The following is a 21,566-nucleotide window of genomic DNA, read 5'->3' as shown; positions in this document are numbered from 1 at the left end:
TTCAGGGCCCGCCCCTCCGAAGCCACCGCTGCCTCCCCCCTCCGACCCCCCTCGTAGAGAGATGTGGACGCGCCGGGCTTCCCCCCGGCCCCCCGGGGGCCCCCTGGCTGGGGGTCTTGGGGGGGGCAGAGGGCTGGATGGGGGCTGGGCTCTGCTTCAGGCTGAGGGCTTGGAGGCCCGGGGGGCCGCGGAGGGCCAGGTTCTGGACCTGGATAGAGGAAACAGGAAACACTGTCTGCTGCTGGTGTGGAGATGAGCAGCATGAACACTCATACAGTTTCTGATACCGTTTAGTCCTTCCCTCAAATCCTTGAGGGTTTAGGTTGGTTATGGGGCAGTTCTATGGGCATATGTGAAGCCCTCTGTGACATGCTTGCATGTAAAAAGGGCTATACAAATAAATGTTGATTTGATAAAGTTAAACAATTTGAACCTTTCAAAACTTAATTTTCAAAAATAGTTGTTTTTTATCCCTTTTTTCTGTTTTTTTTTCTGAAAAAATAATTGTTACAAACTATGTCCAAAATATTCTCAACCTTTCTAAACTTTCTCGACTTAAAAACGTAAAAAATGATTTAAAAAATTTACAGAGAAAATAAATCTAGATATTTTTTTCTTTAACATTTCTTAAACCTTTTTATCGCCCCCCCCCCACACACACACACACAAACAATCGACCCAAAAAAATAATCAAAAAGGTTTGTTAGAACCTAAAAATTGAGTTAAAAAAATATTTCACACACAGTGAAGGGAGGGGAGAGTAAAGCAGAGCAGAGTGCAGTACTCATCAATAATGAAAACTTTTTGGGTAAACTTCTTTCAACCCTTTTAAAACTTTTTTCCAAAAACATGTTTTCAACTGTTCAACTAGTGGCAGGGTGAGAGCGAGGTTTATTGAGGCGGCTTGGGCTGTCCCAGAGCTTTGGGTGGGAGTCTACATTAATGGGGTGGGAGTCTACATTAATGGGGTGAGTGTTCCAAGTTTTCCTTCCATTTTCCACCTGCCGCTGTTTTAGATTAGCATCGGTTGTAGCCTTAATATTCCCCCTAGACAACGACGACCGTAACATCAACCTTTCTAAACTTTTTGTACAAAAATATTTTGTAATCTTTTTTAAACCCACGACACAAAAAGTTTCAATTTGTTTCAGAAAATTTTTGTTACAAACTTAGTCCAAAACATGTTTGTAACCTATGAAAAAATGAAAAATATCACAGATATTGTGAAAGGAGGAAAACTGAGTAAAGAGCAGAACACGGTCCTCATCAATGATGCCATCAATTATTATTATTCTACTTTTTTTTCAACCTTGAAACAAACAGAAAAATGTAACCTTTCTAAACTTTTTTGCAAACATAGTTTAACCTTTACAGTTTTCAGAAAAGAATTGTTAGAAAAAATAAAAAATGTCTTTGCTCTCTATTGCCCTCTATTACATACTCCAGGTACTGCAACAATAGATCAGAGCTACGTTCAGTTTGAGCATGTGTTCGCTGGGACTTTTATGTTCTGTCCCTGAAACACCTCAGACACTGTCAACACCTGTTTACAGGTGGAGACGGTGGTAGTACATTTACATTTAGTCATTTAGCAGACGCTCTTATCCAGAGCAACTTACAGTAAGTACAGGGAAATTCTCCCTGAGGCAAGTAGGGTGAAGTGCCTTGCCCAGGGACACAACATCATTTGGCACCGCCGGGAATCGAACCAACAACCTTCTGATTGATATCCCGACTTCCTAACCGCTCAACAATCTGACCCCCCCCAGTATATAGTGATATACAGTGTCATCTATAGAGTGTTATTAACACTGATATACACAGGATCATCTATAGAGTGGTGTATACAGTTTAATCTATAGAGTGATGTATACAGTTTAATCTATAGAGTGGTATATGCAGTTTCATCTATAGTGTGGTATATTAACATTTAGTCATTTTTACATTTAGCCATTTAGCAGACGCTCTTATATGCAGTTTAATCTATAGTGTGGTATATGCAGTTTCATCTATAGTGGTATATACAGTTTAATTTATAGTGGTATATACAGTTTAATCTATAGTGGTATATACAGTTTAATCTATAGTGGTATATACAGTTTCATCTATAGTGTGGTATATACAGTTTCATCTATAGTGTGGTATATGCAGTTTCATCTATAGTGGTACATACAGTTTCATCTATAGTGGTATATACAGTTTAATCTATAGTGGTATATAGTTTAATCTATAGTGGTATATAGTTTAATCTATAGTGGTATATAGTTTAATCTATAGTGGTATATACAGTTTAATCTATAGTGGTATATACAGTTTAATCTATAATGGCATATAGTTTAATCTATAGTGTTATATAGTATTATCTATAGTGGTATATACAGTTTAATCTGTAGTGGTATATACAGTTTAATCTATAGGGGTATATACAGTTTAATCTATAGTGGTATATACAGTTTAATCTATAGTGTGGTATATACAGTTTAATCTATAGTGTGGTATATGCAGTTTAATCAGTTTAAGAGTGGTTAAAGCTACCTGGGAGGAGGCCACCTGGCTGGAGCTCTCTGATTGGACAGCGGTGACGGTGGCGGTGGGGGTGAAGATGAGCTGGGGGGAGAGGGGTACAGCCCGGCCCAGAGTCCTGGCCACCTGGACCAAGTTACTCTGCTGAGCCTGGGAACACAGCACAGAGCACACAGTACTCAGACACACACACAGTACTCGGACACACAGCGCACACATAGCACTCAGAGACACAGCACTCACACAGTCCTCAGACACAGTCCTCAGACACACAGCACTCAGACACACAGCACTCAGACAGCACTCAGACAGTCCTCAGACACACAGCACTCACACAGCACTCACACAGTCCTCAGACACAGCACTCAGACACAGCACTCAGACACAGCACTCAGACACAGCACTCAGACACAGCACTCAGACACAGCACTCAGACACAGCACTCAGACACAGCACTCAGACACAGTCCTCATACACAGCACTCAGACACATAGCACTCACACAGTCCTGAGACGCACAGTCCTCAGACACAGTCCTGAGACACACAGTCCTCAGACACAGTACTCAGACACAGCACTCACAAACACCAGTAAGAAAGCATGCTGTGTGTGTCCATGAGTATTTGTGTACTGTGTTTATCTACGTATGTTTATCTACGTATGTTTATCTACGTATGTTTATCTATGTGTGCATCCCAAGGTTATTATAGTTTTGCATTTTTCATTGGTTTTTCTTGCATTTTGACTTTTTGTTTTCAAATTCAGTTTAGTTTTAAGTAGTTTTTAAAGCGGGTTTTTTAGTTTAGTTTCTATTTTTGAACATGCTTAGTTTTAGTTGAGTTTTTATTCATTTAGTGTTGGTTTTAGTCTTTAACCAAAGCTTCCTCCCGTTTGTGGTGTTCCTGCCTATTTACTAACCAGCAGCTATCGGTTGGCCGGTGAAAGCACTGCGGTAGTGTTCTCTGTCCTACGGTTGTCTCCGCCATGCTGCCTCGCCCTGTACCGGGGTTAGCGTCTGTTTCAAGGGAGGGGGGCTAAGCGTCTTATTAACGTAAGATAGGTTGGCGTCCTTGTGCGCACTTCTGAAATGTACTTTTAAATTTGTGGGATTTTTCCCTGTAATAAATTGTCCACGTTTGACACAGTCATATTCAAACTAATCCCAAATAGGACTCAACCGTAATTTTTTTTTGGACTTTCGGTACCACCATGATGCCAGGCAAAGAGCATGCTGTGTTCAATTTGACATGGAATGTCGTAATTTCTGGATTCCCAGCGGGAAATCGTATTTGCTCTCTGAAAGACAGGACAAAGACCAAGGACATTTACTCAATAATTGTATGTTATTTTAGGTAGTTTTGCGACCAGACAAGACAGTTTTAGTTGGTTATCGTTTTTTTTGTAATGCCTCGTTTCTATTTTTATTTCAGTTAAATACCATGTTTTTACCACCTAGTGTTCATTGTGTTTTTACCACCTAGTGTTCATTGTGTTTTTACCACCTAGAGTTCATTGTGTTTTTACCACCTAGAGTTCATTGTGTTTTTACCACCGAGTTTTGTTATTGTTTGTTTTCGATTTACGATTCGTTTACGATTATAACACCATCCTTGTGTGTGTGTGTGTGTGTGTGTGTGTGTACCATCTGTGCCCGCAGGTACATGTGGGCCTGGCTGGCGAAGGTGGGGCTGGACTGAGGACCCAGCAGCACGGTGTGCTGGGAAATGGTGGCGGGGGAGGAGCTAACGCCTTGGGCACGACTGATGAGCTGGGCGGCTGGGGAGGGGGAGAGGTTGATCTGGGAGGGAAGAGAGGGAGGAGGTTAAGAGATGGGGAGAGAGACCCCTCTACAGAGACAGAAAGGGAAGAGGGAGAAAGAGAGATGGTGAGAGGATGAGAGAAAGAGAGAGAGAGACAGGATAGAAAGATGGAGAAAGAGATGTGTGGAGAGAAAGAGAGACGGGAGAGGAGATGGAGAGAGAAAGAGATAGAAAGAGAAAGAGAGACAGAGAGAGAGAGAGAGAGAGAGAGAGAGAGAGAGAAGGAGGATGGAGAGAGACAGAGACAGGAGAGGAGATAGTGAAACAGGAAAAAGAGAGACAGGGGAGGAGAGACTTACGGTTCCAGCAGCAGCTCCAGGCTGGAGAGCTGATCCTCCGTTGGGCAGAGTGGAGCTCTGAGTGGAGCTCTGAGTGGAGCTCTGTCTGCCCGCTGCTAGACTGGCCTGGCAACACACACCACAACACTTACTTAGGACTTCTGGGTGTCTGAGTGTGTGGTGTGTTTATGTGTGTGTGTCAACGTGTGTGTGTGTGTGTGTGACCTGCTGTGCTGCGGCCAGACTCTGCAGGCTGTGTTGCTGCTGCAGGGCTGCAGTCTGCAGCATGAGGTGCTGCTGCTGGGCAGCGTACATCTGCTGCAGGTACTGAGCTGCTGAGCTGGGCCCCCTGTGGAGAGCTTGCTGAATCACCTGGGGCGGGCGGGGAGGGGAGGGGGGGGGTGAAGAGAGACAAAATAGAAATGAATCAAAAGCAAAACAAAAGCGAATCTGCATTAGCTGCAACAATGTTACCATGCAGCGAATCTGCATTAGCTGCAACCAGGTTACCCATGCAGCGAATCTGCATTAGCTGCAACCAGGTTACCCATGCAGCGAATCTGCATTAGCTGCAACCAGGTTACCCATGCAGCGAATCTGCATTAGCTGCATCCAGGTTACCCATGCAGCGAATCTGCATTAGCTGCAACCAGGTTACCCATGCAGCGAATCTGTATTAGCTGCAACCTGGATACCCATGCAGCGAATCTGCATTAGCTGCAACCAGGTTACCCATGCAGCGAATCTGCATTAGCTGCAACCAAGTTACCCATGCAGCGAATCTGCATTAGCTGCAACCAGGTTACCCATGCAGCGAATCTGCATTAGCTGCAACCAAGTTACCCATGCAGCGAATCTGCATTAGCTGCAACCAGGTTACCCATGCAGCGAATCTGCATTAGCTGCAACCAGGTTACCCATGCAGCGAATCTGCATTAGCTGCAACCAGGTTACCCATGCAGCGAATCTGCATTAGCTGCAACCAGGTTACCCATGCAATACTTGTGGAGTGAGCGAGCTGCAGCAACAGTAGGTACCTCCCTACTGGGCAACACAAAATAACAAAACACTCACAACTCCTATTTATATATCTTTTAGATATCTTTTAGTTAGGTGGCTTCCCCAAGACTAACAACCACAACCACGCTGAGCGGCGTCAGGACGGTGGTTATGAACTGGGTAACTGGACGCAGGTCCTGGCCTGTCTTCAGTTAGCTCCAAGCAGACTCGGAGGTTCCAGTGTGTTCGTATGGAGAGAACACGCACTACCTACAAGCACCACCAGGGGTCAGTAGCACAGCAGCACAATGGATAACGAATCGAAGTGTGTTACCGTGTTAGTTACATAGATACATATATATGTGTGTGTGTGTGTGCTGTGTCTACGCGTGTATGAGTCTATGTCCCCAGGTGAGGTCTTACCTGAACAGTCTGCCGGTCAGAGATGCCACTGTACACAGAGATCTGAGAGACCTGCCTCCCTGCTCCTCCAGGAGCCCCACTCGCCACCACCCCACTCTGGGCTGAGGAGGAGGGGGTGGAGGGGGTGGGGGAGGTGGTCATGGTAGAGGTGGTGGAGGAGGTGGCCCCAGTGGCAGTGGATGCTGCAGCCCCCTGGTCACTGTCCATGGTGCCCTCTCCCCTTCTCACCCTGGAGCCCCTACTGCCCTTCTGTATGGCTCTCCTGTACCTGCAGGGGGACAGGGTGGAGGTCAGAGGGAGTCCACATTATTCTGAAGGAATTCTGGGACAAGAACTGGTTCCAGAACCCTACCACAAGACCCCAGAACCAGAAGACTGGGTGACCACCCTAGGACTATTATATATGAAGCCTATTTTAGCAGGAGAGAAGCCAGATATTCGAGCCTTTAGCTGAATAAATCCATTGAGGTTCGTTTTGTTATTCCAATGCCTACCGGAGATGTGAAATCTAATTAGAGGGGCCTGTTTAAATAAACAGTGTTTTCCCCATCAGGCTCTGATTACAAGCACACGTTGACTCTTGGAAACGCTACCCCAAAGGTTTGGCTTCATAAATACCAGCCTGCTGTTGAGCCCACCTATCCCTGCTCTCCATGAGGAGGGGGAGGGGTCAGAGACCAAGTGCTCACAACCCACCACACAGGGTCACTCCCCTGACCAGCACACAGGGTCACTCTCCTGGCCAGCACACAGGGTCACTCTCCTGGCCAGCACACAGGGTCACAGCACACAGGGTCACTCTCCTGACCAGCACACAGGGTCACTCTCCTGACCAGCACACAGGGTCACTCTCCTGGCCAGCACACAGGGTCACAGCACACAGGGTCACTCTCCTGACCAGCACACAGGGTCACTCTCCTGACCAGCACACAGGGTCACTCTCCTGACCAGCACACAGGGTCACAGCACACAGGGTCACTCTCCTGACCAGCACACAGGGTCACTCTCCTGACCAGCACACAGGGTCACTCCCCTGACCAGCACACAGGGTCACTCTCCTGACCAGCACACAGGGTCACTCTCCTGGCCAGCACACAGGGTCACAGCACACAGGGTCACTCTCCTGACCAGCACACAGGGTCACTCTCCTGACCAGCACACAGGGTCACTCTCCTGACCAGCACACAGGGTCACTCTCCTGACCAGCACACAGGGTCACTCTCCTGACCAGCACACAGGGCTTCATGAGGACTTGACCATGGCGAGGATGGGAGGGATAAGGGAGAGAGAGATAGAGGGAGGGGGGGAGGTTGAAGGGAGGGGGAGAGAGAGAGACAGAGGAGGAGAGAGAGGGAGGGGGGAAGTTAGTGAGCGTGAGGTGGAGGTTGAGAGTTTGGATAGGGGGTTTGAATGACAGTGAGGCTGGGGGGTGGTGTGTTGGTGTAGTGAAATAAGGAGAGCCAGTCTCCTCCCCCTCCAGCCTGTAAACATGAGTCCTGCTCTGCAGCAAGCACTATGCCACACTATATATCTAGAGTACACAGAACACGCTGACAATTAATCGAGTACATTATTAATGTAGCCTAGCTGTCTGCTTCTATTGTGTGAGTTAGATAAACCTTACAACTACCTTCGTAGTTGTCTATGTAGCTCGAAGCGTACAATTTGAACCCTTTTCCCTCTTGCTTGAAAGGCAGCAACATAGAACCACAAGAACATTGTTAATGTTCATTTTGGGAAGGCAACCTAAACTCCTCGTACAAAACGGCATTTTGTGTTTGAGAACTAATGTAACTACTAGCTACCGGAAGTTGTTGACCTAGCTTGTGCAATATGCGGAAGTGATTTGTGCATAGTGGTTTGAAGTGTGCGTATGCATTTCACTCCAGCTTGAGCCAAAATTCATAAAATTCCATTTGGTGCTAGAATTATATTAAATTCATATTTACATTAATTTTCATATTAAATCATACACCGAACAATGTACAACATATTGAAGTGAAGAACTAGGGATTTCTAATGATATAAATATTTGTATGATTATTTAAGGTAAATCATCTTTCATCATGAACATTTCACGCATTTGTTACACATCTTCTCCATCCACCATATTTCATCAGACAACTTCATTTTCAACCGCTTTTATTCCAACATAGCCTTGATGGTCCTCCTGTTTTCCTCGTTCAAAGTTGCATGGCATTATACTCTTTGGTAACATTATGACCTCTGACCTACAATCTAGTGTCACAGACATTTCCTAGTTCCATCTTGCAAAGATCTAACTTATGGCTATGCAGGAATAAGCAAGCTTTAGGAAACAACATAATGACAGTTTATCATGCTACAAGCATTCATAGCAACATCATTCATAGATAGGATATATTTTTCTCCTGCACATTTTCATGAGCTAATATAGCAGGGTGTAGACTAGCAATCTCTTTCACCACCTGAAAGCCATGCATGTTCACGAAAATGAACAATCTACCAGAATGCGTTTTTTAGTTAAATTTGTTACATTTGTATTGTAGTACCACAGAGTGGAGTATTCAGCCATGTCATATTTTGTTATTTAGCTCAATACAAATATTGAACCAAGTGTTCTTGTTATCCCATAAACGTACTATTGAAGCTACATTAGCCTAGCTCTTTTCTGTGGCAAAGCACTGCAAAAGTTGGAAAAATTCAACTCATGCTACACACCTGCCGTACCCCATCCAAATCCGATTTCGGTTGACTAGCCAACTGCAAATGTTAAGAAAAACGAATATATAATGATACATACCATTACCTTTAGTATACATTAGTTGTAATCTTGAATTATTGTTAATTGATCAGTAGTTAATGACAATCCTCTTAAAAACCCAAAGCTGTTCTAATCTTTAGCACTCAACATTCTAGATTCTAGTTCTGAAACCACACCTGCCTGTATTCTAAATCCTGCAGTTTTAGTCTCCAGATTCCAGATTCTAGGTCCATGCATCCATCACCCCACCCTCACCCCACCCTCACCCCACCATCATCCTCATGCTACCACACACACCTGGGCTGCGTTTCCTGATAACGATGGATCGTAGCAACGATAGAGCAAAAAACAAAACCATACGTGCGTTTCCCAAACATGCTCGTAAGGAGTAGGCTAATCTATGCGCTTTCAAGAGCTATGAATTTTCAAGAAACACTTTAGCTATGATGTCTTTGGGAACGGCCCGTAAAACTAAGATGCGTTGTACGATGGATTCTACGATCAACTTAGGCTTACGATGCGTTCAGGAAACGCAGCCCCGATCTGTTGAGAGAAACCTGAGCTGGTCTGGTGAAAGCACTGAGGCAAAGCAGGCGCACACTAAGGATGTAAACAGAGTTAACAGACACACACCTAGCCTCGACATCTACCTGGTTGGTAGGAGTGAGATCTCTGAAACTGAATACTAGCTATGGCACCACTCGGTCCTGCAGTATTTATGTCCTGGAGAGGATCAATCATACAACCATCACACCAACACAGGCTGGAGACTGTGCAGGAGACTGTGCTGGAGAGGGACTGGGACAGACAGACCCTCTCCCCCTCCCCCTCTCTCTCTCCCCATCTCTCCCTCTCTCTCCTGCTCTCTCTCTCTCTCTCTTCCTCCCTGTCCCAGTCTTTCACCTAGTCTCTCTCTCCCTGTGTGTGTGTCTGTTGACAGCAGACAGGCTACAGTGAGCTAGCTGCTAGCAGGAGCCTCCCTCACCTAACAAGGCTGTGGTCTCGACCCCTGATGATGACACACAGTAAATAAAGGAAACCCTTAGCTGCAGTCCCATCCACAGATCAATAGATCAGAGTGGTGCACTGATGGGTTTAAAAAGCCAGACTATAAAGACATAGGAACAGAGGGAGGAATAGAGAGAGAGGGGGAGAGGGAGCTGGAGAATGACAGAGGGGACTGGAGAGTGTGAAAGTAGAGAGGGGTGATGGGAACACAGGCATGAAAGCAGACATAGCCCACCCCCAGCACCCCCAGCATGTCCTTCCTCCTCCCCAGCATGTCCTGCCTCCTCCCTCCTCCCCAGCATGTCCTACCTCCTCCCCAGCATGTCCTGCCTCCTCCCTCCTCCCCAGCATGTCCTACCTCCTCCCCAGCATGTCCTACCTCCTCCCCAGCATGTCCTACCTCCTCCCCAGCGTGTCCTACCTCCTCCCTCCCCCCCAGCATGTCTTACCTCCTCCCCAGCATGTCCTACCTCCTCCCCAGCATGTCCTCCCTCCTCCCCAGCATGTCCTCCCTCCTCCCCAGCATGTCCTGCCTCATCCCCAGCATGTCCTACCTCCTCCCTCCTCCCCAGCATGTCCTGCCTCCTCCCTCCTCCCCAGCATGTCCTGCCTCCTCCCCAGCAAGTCCTACCTCCTCCCCAGCATGTCCTGCCTCCTCCCCAGCATGTCCTACCTCTTCCCCAGCGTGTCCTACCTCTTCCCTCCTCCCCAGCATGTCCTGCCTCCTCCCTCCTCCCCAGCATGTCCTCCCTCCTCCCCAGCATGTCCTGCCTCCTCCCCAGCATGTCCTGCCTCCTCCCTCCTCCCCAGCATGTCCTACCTCCTCCCCAGCATGTCCTACCTCCTCCCCAGCATGTCCTACCTCCTCCCTCCTCCCCAGCATGTCCTACCTCCTCCCCAGCATGTCCTGCCTCCTCCCTCCTCCCCAGCATGTCCTACCTCCTCCCCAGCATGTCCTACCTCCTCCCCAGCATGTCCTACCTCCTCCCTCCTCCCCAGCATGTCCTACCTCCTCCCCAGCATGTCCTCCCTCCTCCCTCCTCCCCAGCATGTCTTCCCTCCTCCCCAGCATGTCCTACCTCCTCCCCAGCATGTCCTACCTCCTCCCCAGCGTGTCCTACCTCCTCCCTTCCCCCCAGCATGTCCTACCTCCTCCCCAGCATGTCCTACCTCCCCCCCAGCATGTCCTCCCTCCTCCCCAGCATGTCCTACCTCCTCCCCAGCATGTCCTACCTCCTCCCCAGCATGTCCTACCTCCTCCCCAGCATGTCCTGACTCATCCCCAGCATGTCCTACCTCCTCCCCAGCATGTCCTGCCTCCTCCCCAGCATGTCCTGCCTCCTCCCTCCTCCCCAGCATGTCCTACCTCCTCCCCAGCATGTCCTACCTCCTCCCCAGCATGTCCTACCTCCTCCCCAGCATGTCCTGCCTCCTCCCTCCTCCCCAGCATGTCCTACCTCCTCCCCAGCATGTCCTGCCTCCTCCCTCCTCCCTCCTCCCTCCTCCCCAGCATGTCTTCCCTCCTCCCCAGCATGTCCTACCTCCTCCCCAGCATGTCCTACCTCCTCCCCAGCGTGTCCTACCTCCTCCCTTCCCCCCAGCATGTCCTACCTCCTCCCCAGCATGTCCTACCTCCCCCCCAGCATGTCCTCCCTCCTCCCCAGCATGTCCTACCTCCTCCCCAGCATGTCCTACCTCCTCCCCAGCATGTCCTGACTCATCCCCAGCATGTCCTACCTCCTGCGGCCCCCCCAGCATGTCCTGCCTCCTCCCCAGCATGTCCTACCTCCTCCCCAGCATGTCCTACCTCCTCCCCAGCATGTCCTGACTCATCCCCAGCATGTCTTCCCTCCTCCCCAGCATGTCCTACCTCCCCCCCAGCATGTCCTCCCTCCTCCCCAGCATGTCCTACCTCCTCCCCAGCATGTCCTACCTCCTCCCCAGCATGTCCTGACTCATCCCCAGCATGTCCTACCTCCTGCGGCCCCCCCAGCGGGTCCTCTCTGCAGGGCCGTGGTGCCCCATCCCCCAGGAGGCTGCTGATCGACGCTGCTCTTTGTCTCCCTCACTGCCTGGACCCCCGTGTGTCAGAGAGAGAGGGAGAAAGAATGTGTGTGAGAATGTGTATGTGAGAGAGTGTATATGTGAGAGTGTTTGAGAGAGTGTATATGTGAGAGTATGTTTGAGAGAGTGTATGTGACAGTGTGTTTGAGAGAGAGAGAAACAGAGAAACGGAGAGAGAGAGAGACAGAGTGTGTGTGAGTGTGTGTGATGTATCCAAACCCTATCCCCTCTGCCTCCACTAACCCTCCAGTCTGCTCCCAGACCCAGCAACCCACCAACCAGGACGCAGCCTCCTGATTAGGTGGTATCCTAGCGACAGCCAACGGGGCGCCTATGGAATCCCCCAACAGTGCTGCATGCTGATTGGCTGGCAGGAACCTCCCTAATGAAGATGATGGTAATGGTAATGATTTTAGGCTCCTCTCTCCCCTCCCCCTCCTCTCTCTCCTTTCCCTCCCCCCTCATCTCCCTCCCCTCCCCCGCATGAATTCAGGATTTGGTATTTAATGCATCCACTGCAGAAAACCAGGGCCATTATCTAGGATCACCAAAAAAACCCAAACCCCATTCGGTCACAACCCTCTACCTGTGTACTGAGCATCATGGTCAACGTTAGAAACAAACAGCTAACACAGTATATAGGTTTTCTACATCTATTCCTCTTCTTCTTGTGACCCGGCAATGATCACGCACCCTGCCCTGCTCCCTCCTGCCTGCACCCTGCCCTGCTCCCTCCTGCCTGTACCCTGCCCAGGACCCTCCTGCCTGCACCCTGCCCTGCTCCCTCCAGCCTGCACCCTGCCCTGCTCCCTCCAGCCTGCACCCTGCCCAGGACCCTCCAGCCTGCACCCTGCCCTGCTCCCTCCAGCCTGCACCCTGCCCTGCTCCCTCCAGCCTGCACCCTGCCCAGGACCCTCCAGCCTGCACCCTGCCCTGCTCCCTCCTGCCTGCACCCTGCCCCCTCCAGCCTGCACCCTGCCCTGCTCCCTCCTGCCTGCACCCTGCCCTGCTCCCTCCAGCCTGCACCCTGCCCTGCTCCCTCCAGCCTGCACCCTGCCCAGGACCCTCCAGCCTGCACCCTGCCCTGCTCCCTCCTGCCTGCACCCTGCTCCCTCCAGCCTGCACCCTGCCCTGCTCCCTCCTGCCTGCACCCTGCCCTGCTCCCTCCAGCCTGCACCCTGCCCTGCTCCCTCCTGCCTGCACCCTGCCCAGGACCCTCCTGCCTGCACCCTGCCCTGCTCCCTCCAGCCTGCACCCTGCCCTGCTCCCTCCAGCCTGCACCCTGCCGGGCTCCCTCCTGCCTGCACCCTACCCAGGACCCTCCTGCCTGGCTAGGCCCACACCCTAGACCCAGACCCACACCTTAGATCCAGAGTAGACCCACACCCTAGACCCAGACTAGACCCACACCCTAGACCCAAACGCCAGACCCAGCACCTGCCTGGGGCAGGCTGTATAGATGGAGCAGCGCAGGCGTGAAGCTCATTGATTACCATCTCTGCATTAGCATATAGATTAGCTGAAGACCAGAGAATGAGCTAACATCTGTCTGGAGGGTTGGACGTAGGGAGGGGGAGGAGGAGAAAGGGGAGAGGGAGGGGGGTAGAGGGAGGAGGGGGGAAAGGGAGTGCAGGGGAGAGGGAGGAGAACGGGGAGGAGGAACTAGAGGGGAGTGAGAGGAGGAAGGATGAGAATCATGAGGCTGGAATAAATTTGGGCTCTGTCTCAGTCTGATGATCTCCATGTACACACACATACGTGTACACACACACATACGTGTACACACACACACACACTAGACACAGACAGCAGAACAAGGTCAACAACAGTTAGCCCTGCTGTCCAACCCTATGAAGCATGCCTTCATCTCCATATGCTCAACTGATTCATTCCAGCCATGTTTGGAACGGGCTCTTGTGAGTCATCCATATTTAGAACGCTCAGAGTCCAGCATGCGCTCCCATTGAGACGGTTCTGGCAGGAGATTCTCTACCAATCAAAAGATTGGAATATTCAGCCTCACAAAACAACCCCAGCCTCGCCAAAGACTGAAATATGGGCTGGTCTGGGCTGGGTGGCTGGGCAAGCTAGTAAGAGAGAGAGAGAGACAACAAGAGAGAGAGAGAGAGAGAACAAGAGAGAGACAGAGACAAACAGAGAGAGAGAGAGAGAGAGAGATGTTGAGACAGCGGAAGAGAGGAAACGAGTAAGATGATAGTGAAAGATGAGTGAGAAAGCATGAGAGACAGTAGGAGAGAGAGTAAGATGCTGAGATAGGGAGGGAGAGACAGACAGAGAGAGAGATGCTGAGATAGGGAGGGAGAGACAGACAGAGAGAGAGATGCTGAGATAGGGAAAGACAGACACAGAGAGAGACAGACACAGAGAGAGACAGAGAGACAGAGAGAGAGACACGCTGAGATAGGGAGAGACAGGCAGAAAGAGACAGAGAGACAGAGAGAGAGACACGCTGAGATAGGGAGAGACAGGCAGAGAGAGAGAGTAAGATGCTGAGATAGGGAGGGAGAGACAGACAGAGAGAGAGAGCATGAGAGACAGTAGGATAGACAGAGAGATGCTGAGATAGGGAGAGACAGACAGAGAGAGAGACAGTAGGAGAGAGAGATTGTGAGATAGGGATAGACAGACAGAGAGAAAGTAGGAGAGACAGAGAGAGATGCTGAGATAGGGAGGGAGAGAGAGAGCATGAGAGACAGTAGGAGAGAGAGAGATGCTGAGATAGGGAGGGAGAGAGAGTGTGGGAGTCTATGGTGGTCATTCAGCTTGTGTTACAAAACAAACACTGTAAGCAACAATACCTCCTGGAGAGTGTGTGAGAACAGATGTGTGTGTGTGTGTGTGTGTATGTGTGAGAGTTGTGTGTGTACATCCACACTTGTAATCTGTCCCACACCTGCACCTATAGCTCAGGGGGTACAACACCTGCCCCAGTTCCTATAGCCCAGGGGGTACAACACCTGCCCCAGTTCCTATAGCCCAGGGGGTACAACACCTGCCTCAGTTTAAGAGGTCAAGGTTTTCTTTTCAAAATTTTGGGGGCATAAATATTGAAGCAATCAGGCATATTTCTCTTCTGCGAGGAAAGATTTTAGCTAACAAACTCATCTGAAAATACAATCATACTTCAGACAATGTTGTTGAGAAGCACTTTGTCATATTTGCCAAAAGTAACTTCACGTCTTGATAGCAACCATCTAAAGGTTTGACAGTAATATGAAATCATTCCGACATCTGTGGGCATCGCAATACTGTAATAAACAGGACCGATCATTAAGGGGTACCCTGACTAGTATTGGACGGGCTACCTGTCTGTCTACCTCCCTACCTCTGCCCCTCCTCTCAATTCTCCATACTGTAGTTTTGTGGGAGTGGCTTAGAAGGGAGGAGGTGGGATATTTTGGTTGGAATCGTGTCAAACAGAAGCTAAAATAGCTAGCTTTGTGCAACTTGCCTACCCTGCCTTTAAGTAAACGTTATTGGAATTTAATTTATTTACTGAAGTTACATTCACTGAGTTTGCTAGTGTAGCTATGTTGAATACAGTCTAGTTCTAGCTAAAGTTAGTATACTAGCTGGAACATTATTTCATGATTTATTAAAGAAGAATTAGAATTAGCCACCAACACAACACCACTAACCCAGGCCAGAGTATAGCCTCAACACCACTAACCCAGGCCAGAGTATAGCCTCCAACACCACTAACCCAGGCCAGAGCATAGCCTCCAACACCACTAACCCAGGCCAGAGTATAGCCTCCAACACAACACCACTAACCCAGGCCAGATTATAGCCTCCAACTCCACTAACCCAGGCCAGAGTATAGCCTCAAACACCACTAACCCAGGCCAGAGTATAGCCTCCAACACCACTAACCCAGGCCAGAGTATAGCCTCCAACACAACACCACTAACCCAGGCCAGATTATAGCCTCCAACACCACTAACCCAGGCCAGATTATAGCCTCCAACACCACTAACCCAGGCCAGAGTATAGCCTCCAACACAACACCACTAACCCAGGCCATATTATAGCCTCCAACACCACTAACCCAGGCCAGAGTATAGCCTCCAACACCACTAACCCAGGCCAGAGTATAGCCTCCAACACAACACCACTAACCCAGGCCAGATTATAGCCTCCAACACCACTAACCCAGGCCAGATTATAGCCTCCAACACCACTAACCCAGGCCAGAGTATAGCCTCCAACACAACACCACTAACCCAGGCCAGATTATAGCCTCCAACACCACTAACCCAGGCCAGAGTATAGCCTCCAACACCACTAACCCAGGCCAGAGTATAGCCTCCAACACAACACCACTAACCCAGGCCAGATTATAGCCTCCAACACCACTTACCCAGGCCAGAGTATAGCCTCAACACCTGTATGGGCATTTAGTTGGAAACTTGAGAGGTGAGGCAGAGGGCAGCAAACAAACACACACACGTTGAGGTGTAAATGTTCTCACAGCAACACCAGCTTGAACTCTCCTCGTGCTAAAAGCCTTCCAGCATTGTCAGGAATAACTCTTCCTCCCATAATAACCGCCTCAGTCCTCCCCACTCACATCCCAGACATCACATCACACTTAACAATTAACCCCCGGAGCCTGGGGGCGGGGCTAGAGGCTTGGCTGTAACAAGAAACAAATCAGTTTCTCTGCCTCTGAAAATCAACCAATTAGAGCCGACTGCAGAGCAGCAGGTATGATTGAGACCCTGTGTAATGAGGCCAGACAGACTCCTGGTTGCTGTGAGCACAGACAGCCCAGTGACTGCAGAGCGCAGGTACAGCCGGGCTCTCAGCTCAAGCAGCCAGGAACTGCTGTTATTAGGGGAGGAGAATATACCTGTGTGGCATAGGTTAGGGAGGGTTTGCACAGTGTATATGTGAGGCTATGTATGTATGTATGTATGTATGTATGTATGTATGTATGTATGTATGTATGTATGTATGTATGTATGGTACCAGTCAAAGGTTTGGACAAAGCTCTCTGGAACATGGTCAGGTCATGCTGGGTGACACTGAGCATCAGCTATACATGTGTAGTCCATGCAGGCTGTCAGCAAAGCAACAACAAACCAAAATAAGAGGACATACCAAATCTTAAAATAATCTGAGATATAAAATACTCTGTCAAATATAAAATATATTTTTTATGAAAAAAAAGTTGATTACGTTCGAAACATATGCAAATAGACCTGTGACTTATAGACCTGTGTGTCTGTACATACGCATGTATAAGCTCTAGTGACGTCAAGGAAGTCTTTAGCGTCCATTAAATTCTAATTTGGGTCCCTGAATGAGCCAGGGGCAGAAAGGCTACACTTCCCCCATGCGGGTTAAGAGTCTCCAGCTGCACTTGCCCAGACAGCCCCCCACCGGGGTCGTGACCCAGAGGAAAGAGTTGAACTCTCAATAGGATACTTGCTCAAACTAGCTACCTACCTCCATTCCCCGCACCCGGGGAAGAGCTGGGTTGTATACGATACAAATTACAACTTATGTTAAAGCTAGTCACAGTACACGCTGAGAAATTAAGACAGCCCTCAACCAAGTAACTACAACGGTTGTGCCAATGAATGCCTAACCGGATCAGAGGTTGGCAGAAAAGCGCATTCCTTTACTATTCACATCTACAACAATTGCCTTATGAAATCCAGTGTGCTGCGTATGAAGCTATGGTTACATCAACTGTTAATACACGTTTCTCTGTTTCAGAGTTACTAGTAGTGGATAGCTAGTTCGGCTAACGTTAGCTAGCTAGCTAGCTACGTCCTTTGCCCCTCAGTAGTCCTGTGGCACGCACGCACGCACGCGCTCGGACCAGCACGGTCACTGACCCTTGTGAGCACAACAAGAGCTCCCGCTCCGAGGCCTCGAACGGCCTGTTTAGGATCGAAACGTATTTTAGCCGCCATACCTTCCAAAGAGAGCGTGTGATTCCCCACTGGTGTGCACTGTCTAGCCGCCTGCCTGCTTCGCTACACCATGTCTTGATGTTGTTTTATCCGGCGGTCCTGGAACACAGCAGCTCGAAGGCAGCAGGGAGGGAGAGCCCGACTCTGCGCATTAGCATTCCATAATAGGGCACGTGACACCTTCTCAGCCAATGGGTAGGAGGAAAGTCTGCTCGACACGCCCCCCCCCCCCTCCCTCGTCTGGTACTCCATGCGCCTGTCAGGTCGGTACTACGGAGCCTGTCATGGTGTCCATGGCAACAAAGGGGCTTTAACCCTCGCTCGAGTTTTATTGGCCAAACCTTTCTGATGTGTGCTGAACGTTCCGCAGCGATGAAGAAACACCAATATAACCGGGATTTGAATTTGCGAAATCCCTGCGGCTATTACCGTTATTTCTATAACTTCAGGAAAGAAACGAAATTACACAATATAGTTTGAACGATGACGTTTTAGGTCAGCGTAAGAAAACAAAGGAAAATAAATAAAAATATGCATTGTACATTAGCATTAACCCTTACTGATGCAGTTTACCAGTGTTAAAACCAAGTAGGGGGCAATTAGCAAGGATAAACAACACATAATATACATGAAATTCAGCTTGTGTGTGTGTGCGCGCCTGGATGTGTACCTTTGTGTGTGTGTGTGTGTGTGTGCGTTTAATTTCAGAGATGTCATTATGAGGCTGTATGGAGGTGGTCATATCCTCCTGGTGGTCAGGTCTCCTCTAGGCCTGAACCTCCTCTGCAGTTACACATCAATACATCAACTCCACACAGAGAAGTATGCCAGGAAAGTAACCTTTGACATTTTCAATTTTTCAATTTTTTAAAACATTGTGGCATGGTAGTGTCATCCGAAAATTTGACTGTAACTGTACAACAAGGAAAGTGGACAGCAATAAATTAGGAACATTACAAATACGTTCTATGTTCCGTGTTCCATGTTCCGTGTCCCATATTCCATGTTCCGTGTTCCATATTCCATGTCCCAGAGAGGCCCCTGTTGTGCAGCCAGTGACATGAGAGGGAATGTATTCATGGGCTTGCAGATGCTGAATAATTGATCTGAAGATGAATGGTTTGGTTGGACCTTGAGGTAATGATCTGCTTTTTTATTGCTCCCTTGACACTTCCAGCATCAGTTAGGACATGACATTCCAGGAACACAGATATTCCCAGTAGATGTACAGTAAAAGACAGGCAGAGCCAGACACAGACAGACAGACAGGCACTGGCAGACAGACAGACAGGCAGGCACAGGCAGACAGACAGGCACAGGCAGACAGACACAGACAGACACAGACAGACAGACAGACAGACAGACAGACAGACAGACAGACAGACAGACATGCAGACAGACAGGCAGACAGACAGACAGACAGACAGACAGACAGACAGACAGACAGGCAGACAGACAGGCAGACAGACAGACAGACAGGCAGACAGACAGACAGACAGACAGACAGGCAGACAGACAGACAGACAGACAGACAGGCAGGCAGGCAGGCAGGCAGGCAGGCACAGCCAGCCAGACAGACACAGCCAGCCAGACAGACAGACACAGCCAGACAGACAGACAGACAGACAGACACAGCCAGACACAGCCAGACAGACAGACACACACACAGACAGACAGACAGACACAGCCAGACACAGCCAGACAGACAGACACACACACAGACAGACAGACAGGCAGGCAGGCAGGCAAACAGGCAGGCAGGCAGGCACAGACAGACAGACAGACAGACAGACAGGCAGGCAGGCAGGCAGGCAGGCAGGCAGACAGGCAGGCATGCAGGCAAACATATCTGGATGTATGTAGCCTTAATCTCCATGCGATTCACTGAGAGGTACACTGAGGTTCTGGAGGTACATCCAGAAACATTCTTCCTGGAAGGAGCAAACCTTTAAACTTCTACTTTACAGAATATCATGGATAGATGTAATGGGTTGTTCTTAATTCATGAGAATCAGAATTAAATATTTATAATGACTCCTTCTACTAAGTCGGTCTTCTACGGACACAAAACACAGGGTCATGTGCCAGCTCTGCCCACGCATGAACCATGACTTTTAAAACCCACACATTAACTTTTTACCTAAATGCAAATGTGGATCTGATACTGAAACTTCAAGGAGGCTCTAAGCAACAAGCCAGACTGCGGGGAAATCAAATGCATTTAAAGTTTAGCATGTTTTGGTTGCATTCTAAAAATATTTTCATATCCAAACAACGATTTTCAGTCAATTTTTTTTGCAGCTTTCTGTGAAAAAGATGACGGGCAGCATTGTTGTGTCCCACGCTGTCACCTAGTGGTCACAAAATGAAGCTGCAAGAATTCCAAGGAACACAAGAATAAACTCACACACATCAAATGAACACGGTGAATAAATGAACACAGTGTGAATAATATAAATTATCTCCTCACATAAACTACTGTTTTAACCCACCTTTATTTGCCTGGGAAAACTGACAAAATAATATACATATATTTTTAAGGTCACGTTTGGCACAGAGCAGTGAAGACTCAAGATGCCCTGTCTCTATGGGGAGCTCTATCTTTAGTCTCGTCTATTAGATTTGCGGCAGCAGCCTGGTTCTAAACTCAATTAGGAGGCTGAGATGAACACCACTGGTTCACCAAGTGGCCTTAGATCAAGCTAGGAGAACAAAACAGAGCGAGAGGGAGGGAGAGAGAGAGACATAGAGAGATAGAGACACAGAGAGAGAGAGACATAGAGAGATAGAGACAGAGAGAGAGAGACATTGAGAGAGATACAGAGAGAGAGAGAGAGAGAGAGAGAGAGAGAGAGAGAGAGAAATACAGAAAGAGAAACAGAGAGAGAGACAGAGAGAGAGAGCTCTGCCAGCCCCGTGATAGGCCTCTTCACTGACAGCATAATGGCTTCATAGCATTAGCACATCAGGTGATGACAGGAAGGAGAGAGAGAGACTGGAGGATGAGTCGCCCCTCTGTGAGAGACTGGCTGACAAGAAAGCTGGAACTTTTCACTCTCCTCATCTCTGCTCTCTCTCTCTCTCTCTCTCTCTCTCTCTGGCCTCTCTCTCTCTCTCTGGCCTCTCTCTCTCTTTCTGGTATCTCCCTGGTATCCCTCTCTGGACTATCTCAGGAAACCCCACGGTCTGGTCGGCTGCTTTGGACTGTTTGAGAAGACACGGTTGAGAATGACCATAATCAATGGGGTCAAGCAGGCACAGGTCATCGTCACGGAAACAACGGCTCTGGTCAAGGAACCCTATGATGCTGAGGTAAGCGCTTCCTGTTTCTGATTAACCTCCTAGAGATACTCCTGTGTAACCCTACAGGAGGGTATCTCTCCAGGAGCAGGGTTGGAGGGTAACCCTACAAGAGGGTATCTCTCCAGGAGCAGGGTTGGAGGGTAACCCTACAGGAGGGTATCTCTCCAGGAGCAGGGTTGGAGTGTAACCCTACAGGAGGGTATCTCTTCAGGAGCAGGGTTGGAGTGTAACCCTACAAGAGGGTATCTCTCCAGGAGCAGGGTTGGAGTGTAACCCTACAGGAGGGTATCTCTCCAGGAGCAGGGTTGGAGTGTAACCCTACAAGAGGGTATCTCTCCAGGAGCAGGGTTGGAGTGTAACCCTACAAGAGGGTATCTCTCCAGGAGCAGGGTTGGAGTGTAACCCTACAGGAGGGTATCTCTCCAGGAGCAGGGTTGGAGGGTAACCCTACAGGAGGGTAT

General features: G+C 49.0%; 1 protein-coding gene across 1 annotated transcript; it reads right to left on the bottom strand.

The window, feature by feature from the left end:
• Nucleotide 1: 1 nt before the first annotated feature.
• On the bottom strand, nucleotides 2–17,940 carry phc2b (polyhomeotic homolog 2b (Drosophila)). The gene is made up of 8 exons (XM_084705328.1): nucleotides 17,805–17,940; nucleotides 11,769–11,865; nucleotides 6,043–6,310; nucleotides 4,846–4,992; nucleotides 4,642–4,746; nucleotides 4,165–4,320; nucleotides 2,536–2,673; nucleotides 2–208 (listed from the first exon to the last, which is right to left on the bottom strand). Exons 2-8 carry the CDS (start codon nucleotides 11,816–11,818, stop codon nucleotides 2–4), a joined length of 1,071 nt encoding a protein of 356 aa, XP_084561454.1. The 5' UTR covers nucleotides 11,819–11,865; nucleotides 17,805–17,940.
• Nucleotides 17,941–21,566: the final 3,626 nt, after the last annotated feature.

This window comes from Hypomesus nipponensis, chromosome 9 (genome assembly GCF_054491055.1).
Source record: "Hypomesus nipponensis isolate SF chromosome 9, ASM5449105v1, whole genome shotgun sequence".
NCBI classification, from domain to species: Eukaryota; Metazoa; Chordata; class Actinopteri; order Osmeriformes; family Osmeridae; genus Hypomesus; species Hypomesus nipponensis.
This window is presented reverse-complemented; position numbering and strand designations above follow the sequence as displayed.